The following is a 25407-nucleotide window of genomic DNA, read 5'->3' on the forward strand; positions in this document are numbered from 1 at the left end:
GGTTTTGGGGCAGGGATGTCTATGTGTACAGATTGTAAAGCACTCCGAGACAAATTTGTAATTTGTGAAATTGGGCTATACAAATAAACTGAATTGAATTGAATTGAAACTGAATTGAATTGAAATATGTAGATAATCACGTCATATCAAAAATGTTCACACCTTATTTTCTAGATTTCAAAATGTTTCCTAAATGTTGGCTGCAGCTGGTAATCTGGTTTGTATACTTTAAGATGCTTTATACGAAGCTTTCCAACTTACATTTAATAGTTGGAAAGTCCTAATTAGCCTAATGTTTTTGAGCCTTTCATCAACAAAATCTCTAGTCATCATACTGTGCAGCGTAATTAAATGCACGCACATGCATCCACACAATAATTCATCATAAAATTCCATTTAGGCACCTTCTGGGAAATGACACTTCTAATAAACATGTCTGTGGTGAAGCGGGTTGCAGAGTCATTTGGAAGGTTGTGCAGCTCGCTGCAGGATGCAATCTGTTTCCTGCTCAAACAGATGGGCCTCCTCTACATGTATTCTGCTTTCTGCACCCAATCCCATCTCAAAACAAGACCATGATACAACACACATAATGCGGACAAAACCCACTTCATCTCATTTTATTCACATATTTTAGTTTGAAAAATAAACTCTCGGCGTGTTTTAAAAGAGAATCTGACATGACAGGAAAAGTGCTTCTTCAAAGTAAAAGACAATGTCACATTATTATGTGTTTATGATTGTTGTTCAATTTTTGGTTGTACACTAATTGAGCTTGTTTACTTATCATTTTAGTGATAGGAGAGTATCATCACACAGAATGAATAAATGTGAGCAACACTTCTGCTTTGTGTGTGGTTATAACCACAATGCTGATTATTTCAATATAAATACATTAATAATAACCCTTTATCAAGTCATGAGGTTGACCAATACTTCTACATCTGCTCACTAAATAAACAGGGTTTGATTGAAGTGTGTCATGTCATGTGTTTGAGTTGTTTTGATGCAATAACTGTCCATAGCTAATAAGTATGAACCAGTGGAGATACCACCATCATGATTTACTGTAACGTTTCACTCCAGCTCACTCTGACTAAGTGATGGAGTGGATTGTGAATGCCACCTGCTGGGCTCTTTGTGAAATATCCTTGGTGTGTCAGGTTTGAACCGCAACATGTCCTCTTTCATCTGCTCTGCGTCATCATTATGTCTTTATATCACTCCATCCCTGTTGCTTTGCCTTGGGGAAATCACAGAGACTGACTGCCCTATACAGAGAAAGGAAACAGCCCTGGTGAACCACTGACATGTAGAAAAACAGCTCTGACGGGCTCATGTTGTTAAAGGGGACTAATTCAATTCAGTTGACCTGCCTCTGGGCATTAGGTTGATTTACATCTGAAAGTAAACAGAAGCAGCGCCCAGAGATGTAATCGCTAGTGTTAAATATCAAGCGGCTGCTGGTTCCAGAACCTGCGTGACAAGCAGAAAGAAAGCACTGAAAGGTAAAGCTTGTGTACGAAATATGGTTTGATCTTCCATAAACCATGTATCCACTCCTGTTCATATGCTTCCTCTACAATAGCATTTTATTTGAGGAAATTACACAGCAAGCAACAGATTAAGGCTAAGAAAGGCAATACCAGTTATTTTATGAAACATGATGGTATTTATTTGTATTCTTTCATTCCTTGTATGTAGAATGACTTCTGGGCTGACATTTACACAGTGTGACAACTGTGGCAGTGACAATAGAGGGATACACCCCACCTGGTTGATGTTATTACTATAAAAGGTGCATAACATTAAAATGATCATCATACACCGCCACTCACAAGACCATATTCAATATGGTTCCAAATATAACAGAAAAATGAAACAGACTTTTTTTCTGACGTTTTGGTCTTGGACACAATTAGACATTAAAGCAGTACTACCAGGGGGACATAGTCACCATCTTACATTTGTCTTTTATTTCACACACACATATTAAGACATTAGTTACACAACTGGCACCCTTCCAACAACACAGCAATACAACATCATTAGATGAAGATCCAGACATTCTTTAAATTGCACAACCAAGCAACATTGTAAACAAATACACTGACATATCAAAACTCATTTGATTGGTGAGTCTAGGATCTCTTGATAATCCTGTCGAATGGCCCTGCTCACCCTGTACAGCTTGACTCCCGTCAGGGTGAACACGCTGACCACGATGACCAGGCCTCCGATGATGTCGTAGACCGACGGGACCATCCTCAGAACAATGAGCTGGAGGGACATGGCCACCACGATCTCCAGGTGCTGCACTGTACTAACTAAGGCTGGATGAAACTTGTTTAGAGCGTAGTAGACTCCGAGGAACGCCACGGTGGAGCAGATGCAGATCCCAATTAAATAGCCCCAGGTCTCTCCATCCAGAGGAATGATGGGCTGCTGCATGACAAACATGGTGGAGGCACCCCAAACCGTGCCCGTCCAGCCGAAGGTAAAGAGTGCCGTCCACATGCTGACCCGCTCCTTAATGGCTCGATATACGATCATGGAGAGGGCGCCGGTCAAACCAGCCATCACTGTCATTGTGTAGCCAAAGGCCTCCTTCCAAAACCCCAGCCTGGACTTCTCCTCGCCTGCCACATTGGGCACCATGACCAGGCATAGACCGAACACGCTTCCCACCACTGTGACCACGTCTGTGTAGCCCAGCCGCTCGTCCAGCAACAGGAAGGCCAGTATTGCACTGAAGACGGTGGTAGAGGCACGCCACATGAGGGTGCCGTTACTGGGTGGTACGATAGCAAAAGAGGTGTAGGCGCAGGTGATAGAGATCACATTGCACACGCCGTAGAAGAAGAGACGCAGCCGGTAGCCCTTAGGGCCAAAGGGGGCCTCGTGGTAGTAGAAGACCACCAGGATAGACAACAACTGGATGACGGAGCGGATGAAGAGAAGCTCGAGGGAGGGCACTTTAGAGCGGTCAGCTGCTAAACGAGTAATGAGTGCCACGCAGCCATGAGCCATTGCAGCCCCGAACAAGGCCATCCACGTCACCCTGGAGGCCAGCACATTCGCCTCTCCGAAGCTGGCCAGCTGGCCCCCAACCCCCTTGTCTTTTTGCACACTCGGCTGCTTCGGCTGGGTCTCCAAGGTTCCAAACAAAGTCCTGCTACCTTTGCTGTCCGACACCAGTCTCTTTCCCACATTAGACTCGGCGAAGGCGCCAAACTCCTCAAAAGAGGGTGCATCATCATACCCTTCATCGCCCGGCTGGGGGCAGTGAGTGGCATATTTCACTGTCACTGTGTTCGGGTGAATTTTTACCCGCTTTTTTGATCCATACTGCAACGAGGATGAAGATACATCCATGTTTCCTTATGCTTCGGATGGGGTATAGTCTGAAAGATGACACACGAATTATTGAAATGTTAGCATGTGACTCGAAAAATGTGTTGAAAATACTAATAAAATGCATTTTGCCCTGGAGTTTGATTTAATTTCAGCTTTTCTGAAACAGAAAGAAATGTCATTCTCAACTGGTTTCCTCAGTATCCACCCCTCACACCACACACACCACACACACACACACACACACACACACACTTAAACACACGTATAAATGCATGCATGCACACAGATAAAGCTTGCACTCACTGTATCATAACTACCTTACTTATACCTTTTACTGTGGTACTTCTATAAATATCCCATGTGAGCTCAAATAAGCCAAGCAGCAAACACTCTGAGGTTGATGCAGTCTGATGGGAATGCAATGACATAACAGGAAACCACCCAGGGGACGATACATGAATGTGGGACACGTATGAAATGAATGGAGTTGCACAACATAAATGATCAAACCCCGGAACAAGGACTGTGAAACGTCGTTTCAGTTTCAGTTTCAGACATGTTTCCTTAAAACAGCAATGGGATTTGGTTTAAGAGTGAGATGAACAAATGTAATACAATCAACACACACACACACACACATATATATATATATATATATATATATATATTATATATACAAATTAAAAATATGTTATATACACTACATTAATTTTGCCAATCCCCGAAGACACGTCGTAAATATAACCACAAGGGGGCAGATATATACTCGTATTTCCTTCTTTTCCTCTTAAATGCGATTGCTCCTCCTTTTGGAAACGTACATGAATACAAACTTAATCTAATAATAAACGATAGTAATATTATGTCAGATCGAGGGATAATGATAACAAAATTTAACATTTCATCATTTTGAGTCTAAAAAGAGACCTCAAGTGCTGTGAGCACTTATACAGCCAATTGGACGATGGCTTGATTAACTATTATTTCCAGAAATTCGAGACAGAAAATCACGAACGAAAATCATGATTTCTTCGAACAGAATTTGATGAACGCAATATCCTGAAAGACATGCTAATTACTAACATGTAGTTTAATGCAGGGTCAAACTGGCAAAGAGCCTCCAACCCCTGACAAATCGTTATGGACATTTTTAGCGTTTGCATAGTAAAGCGATATCTGTGTGCAAAAAGAAAAACACAATATCGTCTTACCTCTTGTTGTTCGAATAGTTCCTATTGATGCATACACCCGGGGTTGTATCATAAATCAAGACCTTGTTTAATCTCTTGATCCTTACATTTGGCCAACTGCCATTTCCCCATCTTCCTCTTCGAGTCGAGCGCCTCTTGAAGATGCGTGCTGCTTATTTGCTCTCCACGCTGCGGATGGACGCCGCCTCTCTGCTGCTGCTGAAGCGGCTGTTGCCGAGTGCGATGATGATGAAGATGATGATGATGGTGGTGATGATGGTGATGGTGATTGTGAAGCTGACGCGGGTTTGGAAAGCCGGGGACAAAAGCAACTGTCACTGTCACATACTGTGGGTTCTCCTCCTCCTCATCCTCCTCCCCAAGACTGCTTGCACCTACGTGCGTTGGCCAGTCATCATCATCATCATCATGGTCATAAGATTAAATCCTATCTAATTCAGGAGGAAGATTTGATTTGTCAATTTGAAGTAATTATACTTTGATGAAATTTAAAAAAGCCCATGTCTCCCATCTTTCCCCCACATCAGTTTAATTGCACTTTACATGCTGTATAGGTTTCCTGTTTAAAGGGTATAGCCTTACCTTTCGGGTTTATACCATGCTAGATTTCGGATTGTCTAGTTTTATTTGCAACATTTTTTGTTTGCCCCACATTTGCAAGTATAAAAGCTACTGGTTGAATATTTATTTTATTTGCAGCTTGAGGTGATTGTTCCCATAACCCTCTCTGGGACCCTTTCATTTGCTCAAAGAAGAGTCTCATGAGACCGCTGCTTGTCCCTTGTGTGCGGCGCCTTTTACTCGACGTATTCCAAACAGCTAAGAACAGTGTCTGTTTTAAGGACCATTGCTTTTAACCGCCACTTTCTAAATACAGTGATCCATTTGGTGGACGACAAAACAACCTCAAAGGAAAGGGGAGGGTTGCACATGTGGACTGTGGGCTGATGAAAGGCAGACAAACATATATAGTCAGTTAAAGATGGGGGAAGTTGAAAGCACTAAAATTAGATTGTTGAGTTTACCCCCCAGGCAATGCAACAGGATCCTCGGCTGGTAATTCAGACCATGCTGCCTCAAGCGGGAGAATTACTGACTTTATTTGGCACAGAGCACTGAGGAAGGTGATTTGTGTCGTTGTGGCAATTATCTCTGTGTCAACATTTACATTGAGCTATTTACAGCGAGTCAATCAGATGGCAGGGGACAGGAACCCAAAGCAACAACATTGACCTACTTTGGGTGCAAATATTTGGCATGACTGTTTCATCATCTTATGAAGTCAACGTTGCAGAATGTAGAAAAATAATGGTGCTTTTGTGTAAAAGTGAATGTTTAAGGATGGATTTTAAAAATGTATCATTGGCGTATAACTATTTGGCCTTGTAATATTTATGTGCCATTCTGTATCATTAAAACACCAATGAATAATTGAAATCATGCCATGAGAGTTGTATTCTTTTCACATTTAACTTTGGGAAAATGAAATAACACCCAAAACGTCAAACAATTCCTTAAAATGTATTTGTATTTGATGTATAGGTTGTGAGCCTCTGTAGTCCTTTCTGTAATATTGTGTTGGTTTTGAATAAGTTAACAGCATCTACATTTTTCCACAACACATGATGTTTATTTAAAATGAAAATACTACGATGTGACTGAAGCTGTAACGTTTGAAGCGTCACATGATTAAATTGAGGGACGATTGAAACACCGTAAACTCTATGAATAAAACCGGGCATAATCACTATGAATGGATAGTTCTTATGATTATCTAATTAATTTATGGGAAATTCAAACTGTTGAAGAGGTCAATAAAGTGAAACGCTGGATAGTTTTTAATTATATATACTTCACAGGGGAATTAATCTGCTCTATTTAATATCTCTAAAGAGATAGCAACACCTTAAGCTTCTTTAATCCCGACCACTCATTTGATGTCAGGCAGCTTTAGTAGAAGCTCTGCTGGCACATACTCTCCTTAAAACAATAGGTGTATTGATTGCATTGTATATCATATAAATAGTTTGTAAAACTCCACTTACTATACGTAGTTCATGAGTGGAAAAGCTTTTTCACCTTTAATGCAAGAAGGTTGTGCAAAAGCAATACCGAGACATACGATTTTAAAACTTCTACTGTGAACTTTTGAAAGGTTTAAATGTTGTGCATTTCCATTTATGTGAAACTCAAATGACCAACAGCTCCATACCAATCCATGCAACTCTCAGCTCATATCTATCTTAATCTTTTCTTAATTTTCTTATAATGGGTTCTTTCTACTGAAAATGTAATTATATTACGCTCTCATTCTTTTTTTGAGGAGCATATTAGAGAACATATAAGAGCCTTGTTGTGTTTTCTATTGATCGCCTGTATTTTGCTTTCCCAACACATCCTCTAAAAGGCTTTCATGATGAACGTGTGGCTTATTTATCTTCCGTCTGGGGCTTTGGCCGTCTGACACTGATGAAGCAGTTATATCTCAATTGTATTAGCCGGAAAGCAGAACAACGACATACCGCCATCCCTTCTTTTGCCCCACTGACAAGGCTTATACGGAAAGTAAGGATTTGGAAGGTGAGAGCAGGGCTGTCACTGACATGGAGCAAACAAAGTCTGGTGAATGGAAGATGGTGGCTTAAATAGGCAATTTGTGTGTGTGATGGGAGAATAGAAGTGGTTCATTTTGCTTTCACCTTTATGGCTGAGGGTGACAAGTACCATAGAGAATGAGTTCAAGCATGCCTGGAAATGTCCTTATTAACAGACAGGTCCAGTGTTAATATCTACAAACATACACTACCGTTCAAAAGTTTGGGGTCATCCAGACAATGTCGTGTCTTCCATGAAAACTCACTTTTATTTATCAAATGAATTGAAAATTGAATAGAAAATATAATCAAGACATTGACAAGGTTCGAAATAATGATTAATATTTGAAGTATTAATTTTGTTCTTCAAACTTCAAGCTCAAAGGAAGGCCAGTTGTACAGCTTATATCACCAGCATAACTGTTTTCAGCTGTGCTAACATAATTGCACAAGGGTTTTCTAATCAGATATTAGTCTTCTAAGGCGATTAGCAAACACAATGTACCATTAGAACACTGGAGTGATAGTTGATGGAAATGGGCCTCTATACACCTATGGAGATATTTCATTAGAAACCAGACACTTCCACCTAGAATAGTCATTTACCACATTAACAATGTATAGTGTGTATTTTTGATTCATGTTATCTTTATTGAAAAAACAGTGCTTTTCTTTGAAAAATAAAGACATTTCTAAGTGACCCCAAACTTTTGAACGGTAGTGTATGTGGCAACTTAAATGCAAATCCTATGGATTGCCAGTGAATGAATCTAAAATGCTGCAGGTAGGCTGGCTGGACGTTCACTCCGTCTGCAAGAACACACCGTTAATAATTCACTACTTCAAACTTTTTTCCAATGTGATTCTACCTGCAAAGATTTCTCTGAGAATAGCTCATCCCTATTGGCAAGCATCCCGCACCTTTGCTTACTTTTTGCAGAGCCCAATACCAAATAGCTCCTCAGACCTCAATAAATCATAAATGGGCCAATTCAGCAGTTTGTTCTAAATCGAGCCTTTTTAAATATGTATGAGATGAGGAACATTCCTACTTCATAAAGAGGAGCTTCTTTTCTGGGTTTGATATATTTTATTCCACCCTCAACAAATACCAATTGTTACCCTTTCAATGTTCACAAGGTGTAAAGAAGTATCTGGTCACACACATTAATCATGAACATGTATAATCAAAGATCATATGTAAGTAAGTAAGTCAAGTTCATTTATATTGCACTTATCATAAGTGCAATATAAATAAGTTTATAATGCATGATTGTGGCAGCTGTGGGGATGGAGTCTCTGGTTGGTAATCAGCCAGCTGCTCTGGCTGATTGGCAATCAGTCAGCAGCCGACGCTGCTCTCTTAAAAGGAGCAGTTGAGAGTGGAGTGTGAGCAGAGGCGTCGTTGTGCGGTCTGCTGAGAAATAAAGCATGTTAATGAACAGAACCTCGTTGGTGTTGGCGACTCCTTGGTGCCGGGGGCCCGAAAGGCATTACAATGATATATGCTTTAATACACAGATGTCACCATAGTGTGATGCCTTGAGTTTAGCATAATAAAGTCAAGATAAGGTGTTTAGTCATAAATCATCATGTGTTTGGTCATACAATCTACAACAGTTAATACAGCGATAGTTCAGTCTGTCTTGATATTGTATAAGAAACACAGAAAAACATTGTATTTCACTAAGTAACTCTAAAAGTAACCACGCCCACCCCACCTTGTAAATGAACTGCATCTTAATAACACGAAGTAGAAAACTACGAGGAAATCAGTCATTAGTCCTTACAATAGTTACTGTATCACAACGAATGAGCCTCTGTGTAATCAAAGTACACTCAGCAGGTACACACACCTTCAATATAAAATCATCATGCTCAGAAAAATCTGAGCAATTATTTATCCTACACCTACCCAAAAATATAATTCAAAATTGACGATATAGAAAGCTTATTATTAAAGAAAAAGCAGTAAAAAAACAGAACACATCAACACCTCTGATCATACTTGTTCCCATTATAGCAGATGATGAGTTTTAACACATTTATTTTCATTTACTGTGATATTATCAGGTCCACAAAGCAGCCGATGTGGAGCATAATTGGCTCCTGAAGCTCCGGCAGACGTTAATTTGAATTTTCCTTATTTTTGCTGTGCCTGTGAGAGCTCTTTATAACTGACATCACTTTGAGATGTCTTACAGTGAGCCTGTTCCTCGAGACTTTGATGAGTGTTAGCAGTAGATGTGTGAGATAAAACAAATTCTCATTTGTTTGCATTGTGTGTTTAATATCATACTAAATTGGATAGTATGGGATAATTCTTTTGCATGTGATGGGGATTATTGAAATTATTATATAGTCCAGCTGAAGAAATGACGCTTAAGGAACCAAAAGATGCAGTTAAACAGTTAGATCCACTGACAAGCGGGCTGAACATGTCACCCAAGGGAGCAGAGGACATACTTTTACAAGTTAAATGTATAACTTTCCCATCACTACTATATGAGGGAAGGAATCAGACAGGTGAGACGCGTTGTATGAGCAGGTGCGTCACACGGCCTTCAACACCTTTATGCAGCGTCTGACATTCAATTTGAAATCCTGAAATGTCTCAGACTCAGTGACATTATGGGGTGAGCAAGGGAATCACTGCCGGTGTTGTTTGCCCAACTCTACATCTCCGTATGAGAGTAAACCCGTGGAGAAGACATCTTCAGTTTTCACTATGGATAGACAATAAGTCAGGCATATGCGTGAGTAGCCATGTGCTCTGGGGCTGTTCAACAAAGTGAATACCTTTGCATTGGAGACTGTAAGGTTCTGTTCTGTGTGTACTCTGTGTCTCCTCTGTGTCTCCTCTGTGTCTCCACTGTGTCTTCTCTGTGTCTCCTCTGTTTCCTTGATCGTTTCATCCCCTTCACCTGCCCTCAGCCTCTCCTGTCTCCTTGATTGTGTCATTCCCTGCACCTGCCCTCAGCCACTCGTCTCGTTAATGTCTCATGTCGTACACCTGTTTCCATGTCATACACCCGTTGTCCCCATATACAGGACTGTCTCAGAAAATTAGAATATTGTGATAAAGTTCTTTTTTTTAAAAATTATTAAAAAAAAAAATGTCATGCATTCTGGTCTCATTACAAATCAACACTGAAATATTATTGCTTATTATTTTTTTTTTGCTGATTATGATTAGCAGCTTAAGAAAACTCACTCTCCTATCTCAAAAAATTTTTAATATTTCCTCACCAAAAAAAAAAAATTTATAACAGAGTGTTGTTTGTCAAGGGGGAAAAACCCTTGCAGGTGTTTTTTTAGGTATTCAAAAATTTTCATTTGTTTAATACCTATACTATATTTTTCGATATTCTAATTATTAGAGATAGGATATTTGAGTTTTCTTTTTGCTGTAAATCAATAATATAAGCAATAAATCAGAAAAAAGTTTTGTATGATTTGTGATTTGTATGAATGCATGACATTTTTAATTTTGTTTTTTGCATAAAGAAAAAAAATCTTCTTAATCAATACATATATTGTGCCACTATTTCCCATGTCTTTTGCTGGATTGTTGTTGTTTTTTCCATCGTCTTGTCCTTCGTACCTGATCCTGCCTGCCTGCCTGCCCTGACCGACGATCCTCTGCCTGTCCCTTTTGGACCTTGTTGTTTTTGTTGTAACCTGTTTTTTGCCTTATTAAAGAGCGCCTTTTTGTTCATCTACATTGAGTCCTCTCGATTCCTCTGCGTTTGAGCTCCTGTACCTTGCTACCTGTGGCATTAGCCTTGACAGAGACTCTTATATAGGATGTAAAAAAATTAGACTAAGTCCATCTAGAAAGGGTACCACATGAAAAAATGTACATATACTGTGCTGGAAAAAACAATATTTTCTACTATATCTTAGAGTGACATTGCCAAGACCATCTGGAATAGAAGCATCCAGTTTTGCCCCAGGTGCTTCCCCCTCACATCAGAGTTAGACATGGCCATTTCTGGTTTGGATTAGCCAATGCCTCATCCCCCCTTCTGCCACACAGCAGCCTGATGGCGGCAGCCTTTGTGTGCATGGGCTGTTGTATAATGCATGCAGCGCTTCTGACTAGACGCTTCCTCTCGTGAGAATGCCCGTTTTCAACAGCGTTACGTCTCCTCTGATCTGATTCACAAATCATGCCCTGCACAATTTATTAGATTTAGAATCGTGAACATGTCTTAATGGATCATCGAGCTGCCATGGAGGCTGTTTTATTGACCTTCCATTTGAGAGTTCAGAGCTTGATAGAGAGAGAGATGGAGACCGGAAGCCTAAGAGGAAGCAGCAGCGGCGAAAGCATGTATTCAAGACAAGATACATCCGTCATGCTGTTATGGAGCGCACGGAGGATGTCATTCATATTATGAGGTGCAAAATGAACCAAACTGTGCCTGCATAAATCACACTCGCTGTGTGAGAGAGCGCTGCAGGCTTTAGTTGCTGGAGAGACACAGAACAATAACGCTGATCAAAGTGTTGTTTGAGCTGAAAAGGATGGAGTGTGAATCACACCTGCAGTTCAACCTAGAAGAAGAGATTTCTATAGCAATCAAACACAAAAAAATGTAAAAATAAACAATTTTGAGATCTAATCTTAAAACATTCAAGTCTCTGGGACCTCATTGGTGAATGTTCGTCTCCCATCTTTTGCTCCCTCTCTGCATGCAAATGATGCCAAACATGAAATACCATGATCATCTTGTTTATTTTTGAAGTTGAAGTGACAGCATTGACGCTCTCATTTTCATGTGTTTAGAAATGTAAGAAAATAAAATATAATCCTTTATTGATTCCCACTGGAAGTTTAGGTGCTTAATTGTGTGTATAGCTGTAAATTAAACTAAATGTCATGTCACTCCTTTTACATACTAGTGAGTCATTTTATCAATTGGCTGATTGACAGAATTTAAAATTAATAATTAACAATCGATTAATAGCTAACCCCCCATTTTTCAACATACTATTTTTTTTCTTTCGCTTTTGTCTGTTTTTTACACAACCAAGCAAAAAACAAACTGACAAGACATCAAACTGGGCTCTGAAGTATATTTTTTATTATATTCTGACATTTTATGGACAAATCATTTGTTGGATTTATCAAGAAATTCACTGTCAAATGCAAATGATTATAGTCAACACATCACATCTTTGTAATGTGATTAACTCTCAGTTAATTATTTCCTTTACTCATGTTGTTCTGTCTCACATCCATTTGATTTCTTGACAAAAAACACTGTGAAATTGACGTGAATGATATGCAAGTGCCTTTGACGAGAACATTTCACACACTCGACAACCACCAGTCCCTCAGTCACAGACATTATGATAAGTGGTTTTAACTGCAACAGATCCGTCTGAATGCGCTCTCTCTAAAGGTGAGCAATGATTGGACGACGCTGACTGCCCGAGACTATCCTTTCACAAAATATCTTTTCAATTTCTTGTTCATGTTAAATCATTTCAGACCCGGCCCTGACATTTAGTACATCACTGAAAGATACTGTTCTACACTTTCTGTTCAGCTTTCACGAGTCAGTTACAAAGGTCGCAGACACCTGAGGGATATTAATTCCGACTGTAGCGTGGAGAGAAAGGCAGGAACATGACAACGTTACACTGGATGCTTATTATGTTTACATTTTTTGGATGAAGGGGTGAATTCTTCATTGCAAAAATGACCCAGTTTATAATTCAATGTTGCTTTCACGGATAAAGTATGCCACTTACCACTGACTTTGCATGTATTGACTTTGCACGATTTTGATTTGTGCTCTGCCCAAGTAACCTTAGATCGGCACAGATAATCCTGAGATGTATTGAGTCAGAAATAAACAGTGGAAAAGGGAAATGGATCAATTTATATTCTTACAGGTTAGTTGTTTTACGGGAAGTCGACTGAGGCTTTCACCATCACCACTGAGGACCTGAAGAAAATCAATCTCAAGACAACAGCAAATGGGAATCAGATTGAGCGAGAGTAAATGTGTCCTTTAGCCGCCTCTGTGGAGCCACGAGTCAGCTACAAAACAAGCTGTCCAGTATCATGTATTTATCAAAATCAATCCCTGAGGGGGTTTCTAATTGGACATCAGAGGGAGAAGAGAAACAAATGCAGGATGTTATGACATGTGATGACTTCTTTCCCACACAGGGCCATCACTGTGACACACACCAGCAATGACAGCAAAATGTGGGCTCCGATTATGAGACACAACTCATTATTTGACCGAGAATTCATCATCATCTGCATCATAACAGTGGTGTTTTACGATGGAGTACTGGGAGTGGAAAAGGTCAGAGACCAAGTTGATTTATCGGTGGTGTTATGGATTCACTGGTGCCCTGTGTGAAATAGAGGCCTAAATCAAAATCCCCCTTTTCAACATCGGTGTGCTGTCAGTGAAATTGCCGCTCCATAACATGAGAATAAAATAAAAAAGACAAGCTGTTTTATTGGATTGCCAATGAAGCTATGTGTTAGAACATGATCTTGATGTATTGCCTTGCGCTATTCTACTCATCAAAAGACCAAAACCAACAACGGATTGATTCTATGAATAAACTCTTCCTGACATAGGTCATTACTCTCTGTAAAATAGTTTTTTAAGTATAGGTTTACTTGCATAAATACACAAACATAACAGAGATAAATAATGATATGCAGTGTGGGATAATGTGGCTCATATACCCCCCCATTGTTATTAATAAGCTATTAACAAGACTACAATTCTGCAACATTGCTTTTGCTCTGTGAGAGCTGTGGGCTACATGCTAACCTCAGCATGCTCACAATGCTAATGTACCATCTTAGTTTAGCATGTTAGGATGCTAACATTTGCCAATTAGCACGAAACGTGCTGCCATTGCTATCCCCAGAGCTATGCCTTTAGCACGGCGAAGTATACAACACTGAGCCACACAGCGTTCTCCTTCTTGACCACCAACATAGGCACTGAAGTTTATTTCCCACATACACCGTCATGGTCCAGTTAACGATAAGTGGACAAAATGTGTTTTCATTCACGGCAGAAAATAGTTTCCAAAAAAAGCACCATTTACCTCTACTTGAATCATTTTCACTAATGACTATAATACTCAACCGATTTGGAAAATGACTGCTTATTCAAGAGAAATGTTATAAATTTGTGACATATTTTGAAAGATTTAGTAAGAATGCATGGGTTCTGGGCCGAGTGCCACAGTCAGGGAAGTGAGAAAGTACAGAGAAACAAATTAATTCTTGCTTTTGGTCTTTTCATGGGAATGGCTGACAGTAACACATTAATTAATATTAGGGCTGTGAAACGAATAAAAATTTTAATCGGATTAATCACAGGTTTTTGTGGATTAATCATGATTAATCACATATTACCGATATTCTCGGTATATTTTGTGAGAACATAGAGATTTATGACAAAAGACGGATATATACATTTATACATTCTTCTATACAATGGTGCTGCAACTCAGCAGTTATTTAGCAGTTTTCTTCCATATGGAACATTAATACATCTTCATCCTAAACAGAATGTTTAACCCTCCTGTTACCTTTCGGGTCAATTTGACCCCATTCAATGTTTAATGTCGGTGTTCTTTGGGGTCAATTTGACCCCAGGCTGTTTTTCACTGTCAAACATATCAGAAATATCAACTTTTTTATTTATTTAAAGGGCTATTTAGGTAGTCAACAAACAAACATAAAGTACCTCACACTTAAACTTGGGAAGCAATATTAATTATAATAATTTTCTGGAGGTTTTAATTGCTGGGGTCAAATTGACCCCGAGGGTAAAATATGTTCGTAAATGTAAAGGTAACAGGAGGGTTAAACAGAACATTTTTCTCTTGTTTGTCAACCATTAACTCCACCATGATACAATCTAAAGGTGGACAGATTGACAAGTGACTTTTTTTTGCTCGGTCCCGATGCGCGCGCACGGAGCTCTGTGGCGCGCGAGACGGAGATCGATAAGTGTTAACGCAACGCGAAGAGACAGAAATGACATGCTGCTGTGGAGATACGATCAACAACAGACGTTTAGTTTAATAAAAGAACAAAGACGTGCTATAGAGAACATGTCAGGGGGCGGGCCAATCTCTTTAATGTCATGCGATCTACCGACACTACGCCGCGATCGACTGGCAGGTCGCGATCAACGTGTCGAGACCCTGATCTACAGGAAGTAAAAGTCGTAACAAGGTTTCCGGAGGTGAACCTGCGGAAGGATCATTACCGATGAACAGACCGTCTGCATGAGAGCGGACAGAGTTCAGATTGAAGGTGTATTGGAAGCTCATTTTGCAAGTGACTTTTTTTTCGTCCCGACGACCAACAACAGACGGATTGGAAGCTCATTCTGCGCATGCGCTAAATGCGTTTTTTTTTTAAACTAGTTAAACCTGTAATTGAATTAACTGAGTTAACGCGTAATTTTTCACAGCACTAATTAATATATATATAATATAGGGGGCTTTATGCATTTCTTCATTAAACCTGCATGTATTTTTGATTCAGCTTCTAAATTTAGCAAGAACGTTTGATTACACCCTTGGAGTTGCCTCTTGAAATATCCATTAACATGTGTACTCTCAGTTTATTAGACCATGAGCACTTTGTTTTGATTTTAGTGGAAGGGAACATTTTCCTCGAACACTCCTTGTCGCCAGATACAACAGAATATTGATTGCAGCAGTCAGGTCAACCCATTACATTGATCTCCACAAACACAGTTGCCATGACATAAAATCTGACGCAGAGATAATTTTGCATTTGTGCTGGAAAGGTTGACAAGAGAGTGAGAAGAGGAGGAAAAGGAGGTGCGATAACAGAGCCAGTGTGTAAACGGCAGTGTTTCAATCAGGCGTGGCGAGAACGTAGATCATCAGTTTTGTCAGTGTGGCTGACAGCTTAACATACTTTATACTAATATAATAGAGCCAGAAATGTCATCGCCATTCCAAGCCAAAACAGATTATAATGGCCCTGTGCTCTGGTGCATTTTAATTAGCCAATAATTTCATGAGAAGAAAGAAGGACATGAATCACACTGAGTAGAGACCTGGATAATAGCTGGTTGTCATGCACACGGTGCGAGTCATTTGGCCGAGAAAGTTTCAGCATGTCAATTTCAAAATAAAGGTGCCAAAGGAAAGACTCTCTTAAGAGTCTGAATACATTGATGTTGGAGCCCTCCAAGCAATGTATTCTCTCCCCTTAAGCGTACTACAAGCCTGAAGGGCCCCCACAGCACACTGTGTTTGTTATTGCTTGCACGCCATGGCCCTTATCGACGGCCTACCTCTCCCAGTGGCCATTATCTTTTCTGCTTTGTTACCAGATGGAGCTGGTCAGCTCCAGCACACAAAGCCACCTCATAAACCTCCTTTGTGAGAACAGATGGACCCACGGGGAGATGAGTGATATCACAGGGAGGAAGGTATAGCACACAATACAGAGGCAGGCTTTCTGACCGTGTGCAAAAGGCACAATGACAATCGGTTTAATGCTCCTGTTGAGTCATTTACATAAACCTTTAATATTAAAGCTGTTTCGTATCGCATTAGCCGGAAGCTCAAGGGCGATCACACCAATATTTGGGGAAAGGGCACGCCTGTTTTGTGCTTCATTGTAGGTACAGGAGCCTCTCATCAGCAGGTGATTGTTTTCGGGGTCATATTTGATGCATGTAAACATAGTCACTGACAGTGGGAAATCCTAGAAGAGACACTGTTACTCACGTTATGGTTTGAGCCAGCCAGTGTCGGCTATTTGGGGAGTATTTGTTGATTCATCCCCCACTTCATCCTAAAATGGCCTCATTAGAAGAGGATTCAAAGAAGTGTAACTAAAGAGGTTTTTTTGAAGTAATGCCTGCGTGCCCTCATTTCTGGCACTGCTTTTCTTGGTATTATGAATCGACTTGACCACGTGCTGTTGAGACAGATCTACGCCCTACCAACTGTTATCTTTCTGTTACTCTGCCTTTTATTCTCTCACTGATTTTCCACAGATTGTCTGGCCCGGGGGATCCTATTTGAGCAACCAGGCAGCTGTCAACATTGCAACCTGGCAGACTGCAAAGAGACTGAAAATGTGAGATGCTATTTCTGGGACTCCATAGAATTAAAAAATGAAGCTGAGCAGAGGATAAGTCATGTCAGACACTGCTACTTTCTCTGAAAATTGTCACATTTTAATCTCTGTAAAAAATGAAATTATATCACTCTGTGTTTGACCGTAGCTTTCTGTTTAGCTTACATTGCGAATATGTAATACAATAAAGAAATGGGGGTAGAGAGTGTGTACGTGTGTGCGGTAGTGTGTTTACATGTTTGTTCGCGAGAGAGACAGGGACACAGCGAGGAAAGAAGGGGAGGGAGAGAGGGAGCAAGGGGAGGGGAAAGATAGTCACGACAAAATGGGTCATGAGTCATGTTAAATGGTGACGTACGTAGACAGGTCAGCAGCACCCATGTCACGTAACCACTGAGCCAGAGGCTGCAGGCAATAAAAGAAGGTAAGAACGCTGGAACGACGACCTTAACTCGTTACGTCATTTTCATGGTACATTTATTGGTGGTTTGATCTGGCATCATGACCCCGGAGCAGAATTAATTTGAAGTTTCTCAAACTATTTACTTATTGAGGACTTCAAATGTTGCTGTGTGTCGCACTTTTAAAGGAAAGCCTTATTGTTGCAAAGAAGAAATGACAAAACGTTGTATTTATGATTATGGTAACATTATGGTCAAATGTTCATACTCAAAAGTGTAAGTGTTAGAGTTATCTTGGCACTGCAACATTTTACACTGCATATATCATATAATGCTAGCAAAAATATGCGAACACCCCTACACAACGTGAACTCACCGAAATGACCATAATTATCTTTCTGTGGTGGCAGTATGTAATCTATTGAATCTATCGGCGTTATATAACAATTTAGCATGAGTTCAGGCAACGAAACACTTCCTTCTAATTTCAGGAAATCTAGAGTGCATCAATCATTATTTCTTTCTGCAGCCAGGTTCTTGTGATCTTGTGGAAAGCCTTCAGAAGAGGGAGGCTGACGTAGTGGCATATCAAACCCCTTGGTTTTTAAATGTTAAGGACAAAAACACACACATAAGTGTTATTTAAGGTGTCCACAAAGTTGGATGAGATGTCCGCGTAGTTTTGGTCATAAAGTATTTGTATAATATATAATACGTACTGTATATGTATAACATATCATGTTTTTTTAAAGAAAATTTATATACATATACATTAAGTAAAGCCAGCATATTCGGTTGTTTTCAATTTTAATGCATGTATGCTTGCCTCAGATCTTCGGGGATTAAAGAGAAGAAAAAGGAATGAGGGAAAAGGGAAAAATAAATAAGATTTGAAATGCAGCTGACTTATGCTCTTGGTTTAATGTACTGAATCACAGGCGAAGCACTAATCAGCTTAGAGCTGCTTGTTCCTTTGCAAAGCACGTATTGTTGTGTTGAAATTCTCACCGGGATCTTATCCTATTGATCAAACAGTGATGGCTCAGACTCTTTAGATCCATGTATATGTATGTTAACATTTTCTTTAGATGTGACCAAGGTATGGATATCGAAAATCGAAAATGTTGAAAGACAGAACATGGCCTATTTTCTAAAGTAGTAGTTTGTGATTTTAATTATCCGGCTACATGTGTTGAGAAAGCATGACTTCATAAAGCATGACTTCATAACATTTATCTTTTGATGCATCACATAGAAAAAGGAAGTCCTATCTAAGAGGATGAGGGCTGGGAACTGAAACTCAGGAGATAAAATATAATTAAATGAGAACAAATAATAAGAAATGACAATAAAAAATTCAAGTTATATCTCTTTGCTTTGGTTTAGCTATCCCAATTTTGTTGTGTTTTGTACATCTTCATTGTGTAGGCCATATGGATTATCTACCGTCCACGTCTGTGTTTTCATGTGTTTGGTTGCAGGCGGACGTTACAGTTATTTTATTATTAAATCAACAGGCAAGATAAAAGGCTCCTTTGCCTCCACTGAATAGCAGCTGGAGATAAAAGTCCCTGACAGCAGTCTGAGAGCAACCTTATCTGAGAGGACAAATCCAATCACAGGGCCAATGAACATCAGGTCCCTCATTTATAGGTCAAAATAGAATGTAAAATATCTCTTTGGTTGCTGTTTGTAAAGATGAAATATTGAAAACAGACTAAATAGTTGAGTTGTATTCCAAATGTCTTTGATATTTTCTACAGGAATGACAGGTAATTGTTTGGCTTGTGTATGAGAAAAGTATTTTTGCATATTATAAAGCAAAGTGATTGTGTGTCCCTTTGTGTGTTGTGTATCATTTAAATAACAGCTCATTTTAGTGGACCGCTAGTTTGAAAGTGTCACAGTTCAGCTCCACACTCTCCTCACTCGATCAGTCACTCCTTCCTCCTCATCAGTCTAATTGCCTTCACCTGTTCACTCACCTGCCTCTGATCATTAATTAAGCCCTTATCTCAACTCCTGCCTCCCAGACACACCTTGCCAGATTGTTCTTTCCATGCCAAACTCTCACAGACTGATCTTCTGTTACCGACCCTGCCTGACCCGGTTCAACCCGCCTTGCCTTTTTGATCCTGACTCTGTTTAACTCTGCCTGCTGTTTCCAGAAGTTCAAAATAAAGCTGTGTTGCATTTGGGTCCATATACAACCCGTTACAGAAAGCATCTAATTAAAAGGAATAGCTCAACAGTGTGGCCAATAGTTAGATATGAAGATTGACACAACTCTCATAAAAACTGGAAACTAGATCAAAATTATCTGCTGACCAGAATATTATCAAGTAACGGTTATAGATAGAGGCCAAAACTGTGTTTGTAGTTTCTATAGGTCAGGGCTGGGCTCCTGTAGCTGTTTCTCCTTGTTTCCAGTCATTAGCTATGCTAAATTAAGCCACAGATGAGACTACAGTTGATCTTCTCATCAAACTCTTGGCAAGAAAAAAAGCGTTGAACAATGTCTTTAAGATAGGATGACCAGATTTGAGTTTGTGAAAAAGAGGACACTTCGTCGCGAAGGGGGGGGGGGGGGGTGTAGTGTATAGCATGCCGCACAAACAATAATGCAACTAGTGGAGGCGGCAAGGTGCTCACTGAGATCGGTCGACCAATGGCTGCTCTCTCTACAGTCAGAGCTCGCGCAAGAAGGTGGAACGTAAGAGAGATACCATTTCCAAAACTTGTAAGGGCGTAATAACTAGTTTGTGAAAGACCCAGAGAAACACAAATATCCGACGAAGCAAAATCCCGGACGTTTTTGGAATCCCTGCCGGACGCATTTTTTAGGTCTCAAAAAGAGGACATGTCCGGGGAAAAGAGGACGTCTGGTCACCCTATTTAAGATAGATATCTTTAAGAAACTCAGACAAAATGCTCTCTCTCTAAATAACATGTTCCAGCTACTAGGCTATAGCTGTTTCCAGTCTATGTGCTAAATTAAGCTAACCTGCTGAGCCAATCATGAGCGTGGTATCAGTATCTCATCTAACTCTGCATAGAAACAAATAAGTGTATTTTTTGCTCAATAAACTGAAGCTAAACAATTTCCCAAGAAGGACATCATATGATAAGACACTTGGACAAATGTTAGGGTTTTGTATTTTCCATGCAGCAGTCCCGCATCATGGAGAGTTTCACGCACACCCTTTTGGAGTCACATTCAGCTGCTCACGCTCCATTTTTAATGACATCTGGTTTGATGCGTCCTCATCTTGTTCACTTTTGAACCCAAATCATCCCACTGCTGAAGAACATGCAGATGTGAGAACCCTGTCGTTTTCCAGAGGCCATTACTTTCTGCAAATAGATCCTACTTAGCCTTTTCGATCAAGTGATTGTTTCTGACTCGAGTGCATGCAGTTTTCAGAGGTGATCAAGGGGTCAGCAGAGAGGGGAAGGAGCGATCACCAGTGTGATGGAAAATGTGGTCACGGCTGGGATTAGTAATGTAACACTATGGAATTTTAATAAAACACCACATACAGTTTGTTATTGTGCTGGTTGTACATCATGTGTATTCATGTTTTTGTGGGTTCAAGCTTGAAAGCCGTATTTAGTTGGAATGCTTCAGCAGTCCAACTATTGTTCTTGTCTTCTTTAATAAACTTATTATTCTATTTATTCCGTACCTTTTTTGTCCCTCTTCGAGTCCTTCATATATTCAGCTATTTAAACCATTGAAATATAAAAAAATGCAGCTTCTTCAGGAATAGAGGGGAAAGACTTATCATATTTCAAATGTTTCAAATTGTTGTATCTTTAAATACTTTTATGTTATTTTTAATTCATCAGATTCTATGGAGAAAATCTTCAACATTAAAAAGCTTACATTATCTTCATATTCATATTACATATCTTCAACACTTTCAGCAGGAAGTTTAACCTATTTTCAGCCTATTTCAAAAACAGACTCCGCCCCCGTAACGGAAAACAGGCTCCGCCCCGTCACGGAAAACAGGCTCCGCCCCCTTCACAAAAAACAGACTCCGCCCCCAAAACGGAAAACAGGCTCCGCCCCATCACAAATAACAGGCTATTTTCAGACATTTTCAGCAATTTACTTATTATTTTTTTAGCTTCAAGCTTTCAGATGTTAGCATTCCAACGCATTTTCAGCAGGAAATGCATTTTCTAGTTAGATATGTTTCTTTAACTGTGATCTCTGAATTTACATATGGAGATAATAGAACGGTTATCTTTGAAGGAAGAGGAAATGGATCGTCGGCCATTCTGCCAGCCCCAAGACAGAGCAATGCTGACATTTCTGTTAATCCACTATTAATTTAAAGAAAATGTTCATTAGTTCCACAGCCTTCTGTGAGTGTACCACACCGTCTGACTTATTCTCAAATTAAACAGATGGTGTCTGACAGCAGATGATGAACATATTACGTAGTTGTGACTGCTGCAGAAGGCTGTACATTGAAAGCTGTGAACACGAGTGGAGATGTTCTTTCCACATCTCAAGCTGGAGTTGAACGCATGCCTGAAATGTCAGGACGGGATCTAGTGCTATTAACATGGATGTTAATAGCAGTGGAAAGAACGAAAAGAATCAGCAGCTGGATAACTTCAGGGCACATTGGTGGAGTCACGCCTACATGATAAGATACATCTTGGTGTTCCTTGGAGAAGAAGAAAACAAATTTGATCGTAGCTCCCTGCACACATTTAGGTTCACCCAGTGTTGGTATTAAATAACACATGTGCACTCTGCAGCTATAGCTCTCAAAAAGCTATTGCACAATCAATATGAGCACGACCAATAGATAATACGTGCAGGAGATGCAAAGATAGGAAGATGACAAAGAGACAATCTCATGAACGTTCAGACATCTTGCAGCACCCTGTAATTATGTCCTTTATGTCATTTACAGTTGCCATGGTGACAAAGACGATACATTCAATTCAACCACACATGTTGGTTTGTTGCAGATAGAAATGTATAAATAATGATTATTTTAGAGAATAAAGGCAGAACACATTGTTTCCATGACAAAAAATATGACTATTATAGTGTTTTTGCACTGGAAAGATACTGGAATCATACATAATACTTTTAAAAATCTTTTAGTGTTACATATGCAACTTCCTTGCCTGAAAAAGCGAGAGACAGAATATTAATTTAAATGAAAGAGTGGTGTGCTCGACCCACAGACATATTAATTAACCTCTTTGCCTTTATTACAACTGCATTCACAGAGGTGAAGTCCATGCTGGGAACGCAATGTACTGAGGACAAATGACCGTCTCCATCAGTGGGGCCCTCCTTCTCGTGCCTTGTGTCTTCACATGTTTGTGTGACACGTGTGTGTCTGCCGGCAGAGCTGGAGAGCTTAAGAGACCCTGTCACATTGTCAGAGGACGCCAGATGACCACAGTGGAAAGTTGCCATCAGCGCTTTGAAAAAAAAAGAAGCACACGCGCGCACACACACACGCAGATGCAAGCACACCAACATGTCCAGATGCATGCACAGACTCAATGGGCTCTCCAACTTCTCGCGTGTGCTGGGTCCGTGTTGACCATAGGAGCCGCTGATGACTCACCACGAGATAAGTGATCGGCCTGAGTCACCCGAATGTTTTGATCTTCATTGATCACAGTAATTACAGCCACAGGTGGAGGCGGCGGCCTGGACCCACCTGCCATTCTGTTTGCCTCTCCTTATGTAAATAAAGTCTTCATTTCATGCCTTGGTTTTGCACAAAAACAGATACCTCCACCTCCTCTTGTCCCCATGGACACACAAAGCCAAATTAAACTATCTGCCAATGCAACGCCTGACCATTCATACAATTACTATAATTAAGATACATTGCTAATGCCATCAACCGATAGCTCCCCACGTAAACTCTAATAGTAATTTAATGGATTGCTTAACAAATAGCCCCTGATTCCATGCAGCTTTTAAGGGTGCATTAGTAATGTGGATGAAGGCAGAATTGGAGAGCTCTTAACAGAAGCTCGGCCATTTACAAGCAGGACGAAGAGGAATGGAAGGCTTTCACACAGCAGGAGAAAAGCCCTGGCTTCTTTCCCGTCCTGCTCTGCAAAGTAATTACAAAAGAAGGCATTCTCAAGGGGGAGGCTGAGTGTTTTGTGCAGCTCAGCAGCTGTTGATGGTGAATGTGGCTCTGGCCGAACCTGATAACTGCATATTTTCACTTTAATAAACATGCATTGCATATTTCACCCTCACACATAACATTTTCCATCGAGTTACTGTCGTTTTGGCCGTTGTTTTCATCGGATCTCTTGTGCGTGGGTGACTGTGGGTCAGTGGTTACCAGGTCTATCTTTCAATCGAGGGGTTGGTGGTTCAATATCCCCGCCCTAGTCAATGTGTCCTTGAGCAAGACACTTAACCCTGAATTGCTCCATGTAGCTGTGTCTACGGTGTATGAATGTAACATGATTGTATAGCTTTGGATAAAAAGCGCCAGCTACATGACATATTATGTGTGTGCCTGACCAACTCTGCCTGCTCCTCACTACTCTCCTTGTCTGGGGGCTCAGGTTGTCTAAATGTGTGCACAGAGCCACATCACTGAGGCTCAGCAGCAAAAGCTATCTCTATCAACCTTTAGCAAGCATTAATTACCTATACAAATAATCATATTCGTCATTTCTCGCTCTGACATGCGGTTTCTCATATGTTCTACTTTTTGATCTTTAGCAGAAAGAGTATTGATGTAATAAACCTGCAACAGATGAACTGAATAATGTTTTAACGTCTTATGTCTTTTTTTATGTAGGCTATTACTGTCTCGCTCTCTCCCCGAGGCCCCATGACAAGTTGCCTCTTTTTTGCTCTGAAAAGCTGACGCAGTTCGCTCCCCTCCGCCATACGGACAGTGCCTCCTGACGCACCTCTACGGAGCCATCAGGTAGACCACTGCGCACACTTCGTCGTCAAATTTAGACATCATCATCTATTTATGAACACACCCACACACACACACACACACATGCAGGGCAGAGCCAAAGCTGATTGAAGGAGCGACAATTGGAAATAAGTGCAGGGGCTGTTTGTGTAAGTGGATGATAAATCATGTGGGATTGTATTCATCGACGGAGGAAAATTGGTGCAATCTGGCCCAGAATGCATTATGATCGTAATAATGCCATGATCAAGTATGTATTTGGTTACACGTGCGGTGGAACACTGACATCAAAACTATAGGATTTATGTAAATAAGAGAGCATAATACTATGTCTGTAGCAGCGCAGCCACCATGTTGGTAAACTGCAAACCACCTCCAGGGTGCCGTGCTGCGGTTTCACGGCTTGGCCTAGCAGTGACCCTGATCATACATGACAACTACATTACCCCGGTGTTTCTGACACTCAAACTAATCCCAAACTACATTTTTCCTTTTGTGAATTGCATGCATACATGTGCGCATGTTCCTATATAATTACTGCGTTGGGCCAAAGCCAAGCATGCATTGCCCTGGGGGTTGATAGTTAACGGTAAGAGACAGTTCCTCATCAGGTCAAAACCAAGCCTGGGTAGTGGTGACGATGTCACATCAAATGTGTCACAGACACAGGAGAACAGAAGGCACTGAGTTGTTTCCACATCCACTCATCGTCACTGCTCGAGGTTCAGCCAAACCTTTACCGCCGCTGTGTCATCTGCTGCTGCTCAACAG

General features: G+C 40.4%; 1 protein-coding gene across 2 annotated transcripts; it reads right to left on the bottom strand.

Annotated features, from left to right (window-relative positions):
• Nucleotides 1-1953: 1953 nt before the first annotated feature.
• On the bottom strand, nt 1954-4798 carry slc35g2b (solute carrier family 35 member G2b). Of its 2 annotated transcripts, none has more exons than XM_056434064.1 (2): nt 4655-4798; nt 1954-3404 (listed from the first exon to the last, which is right to left on the bottom strand). In XM_056434064.1, exon 2 carries the CDS (start codon nt 3373-3375, stop codon nt 2125-2127), a length of 1251 nt encoding a protein of 416 aa, XP_056290039.1. In that variant the 5' UTR covers nt 3376-3404; nt 4655-4798; the 3' UTR covers nt 1954-2124. The 2 variants fall into 2 exon arrangements, with proteins under 2 accessions (XP_056290039.1, XP_056290038.1); XM_056434063.1 differs by having other exon boundaries at nt 4569-4798.
• Nucleotides 4799-25407: the final 20609 nt, after the last annotated feature.

This window comes from Pseudoliparis swirei, chromosome 16, assembly GCF_029220125.1.
Source record: "Pseudoliparis swirei isolate HS2019 ecotype Mariana Trench chromosome 16, NWPU_hadal_v1, whole genome shotgun sequence".
NCBI classification, from domain to species: Eukaryota; Metazoa; Chordata; class Actinopteri; order Perciformes; family Liparidae; genus Pseudoliparis; species Pseudoliparis swirei.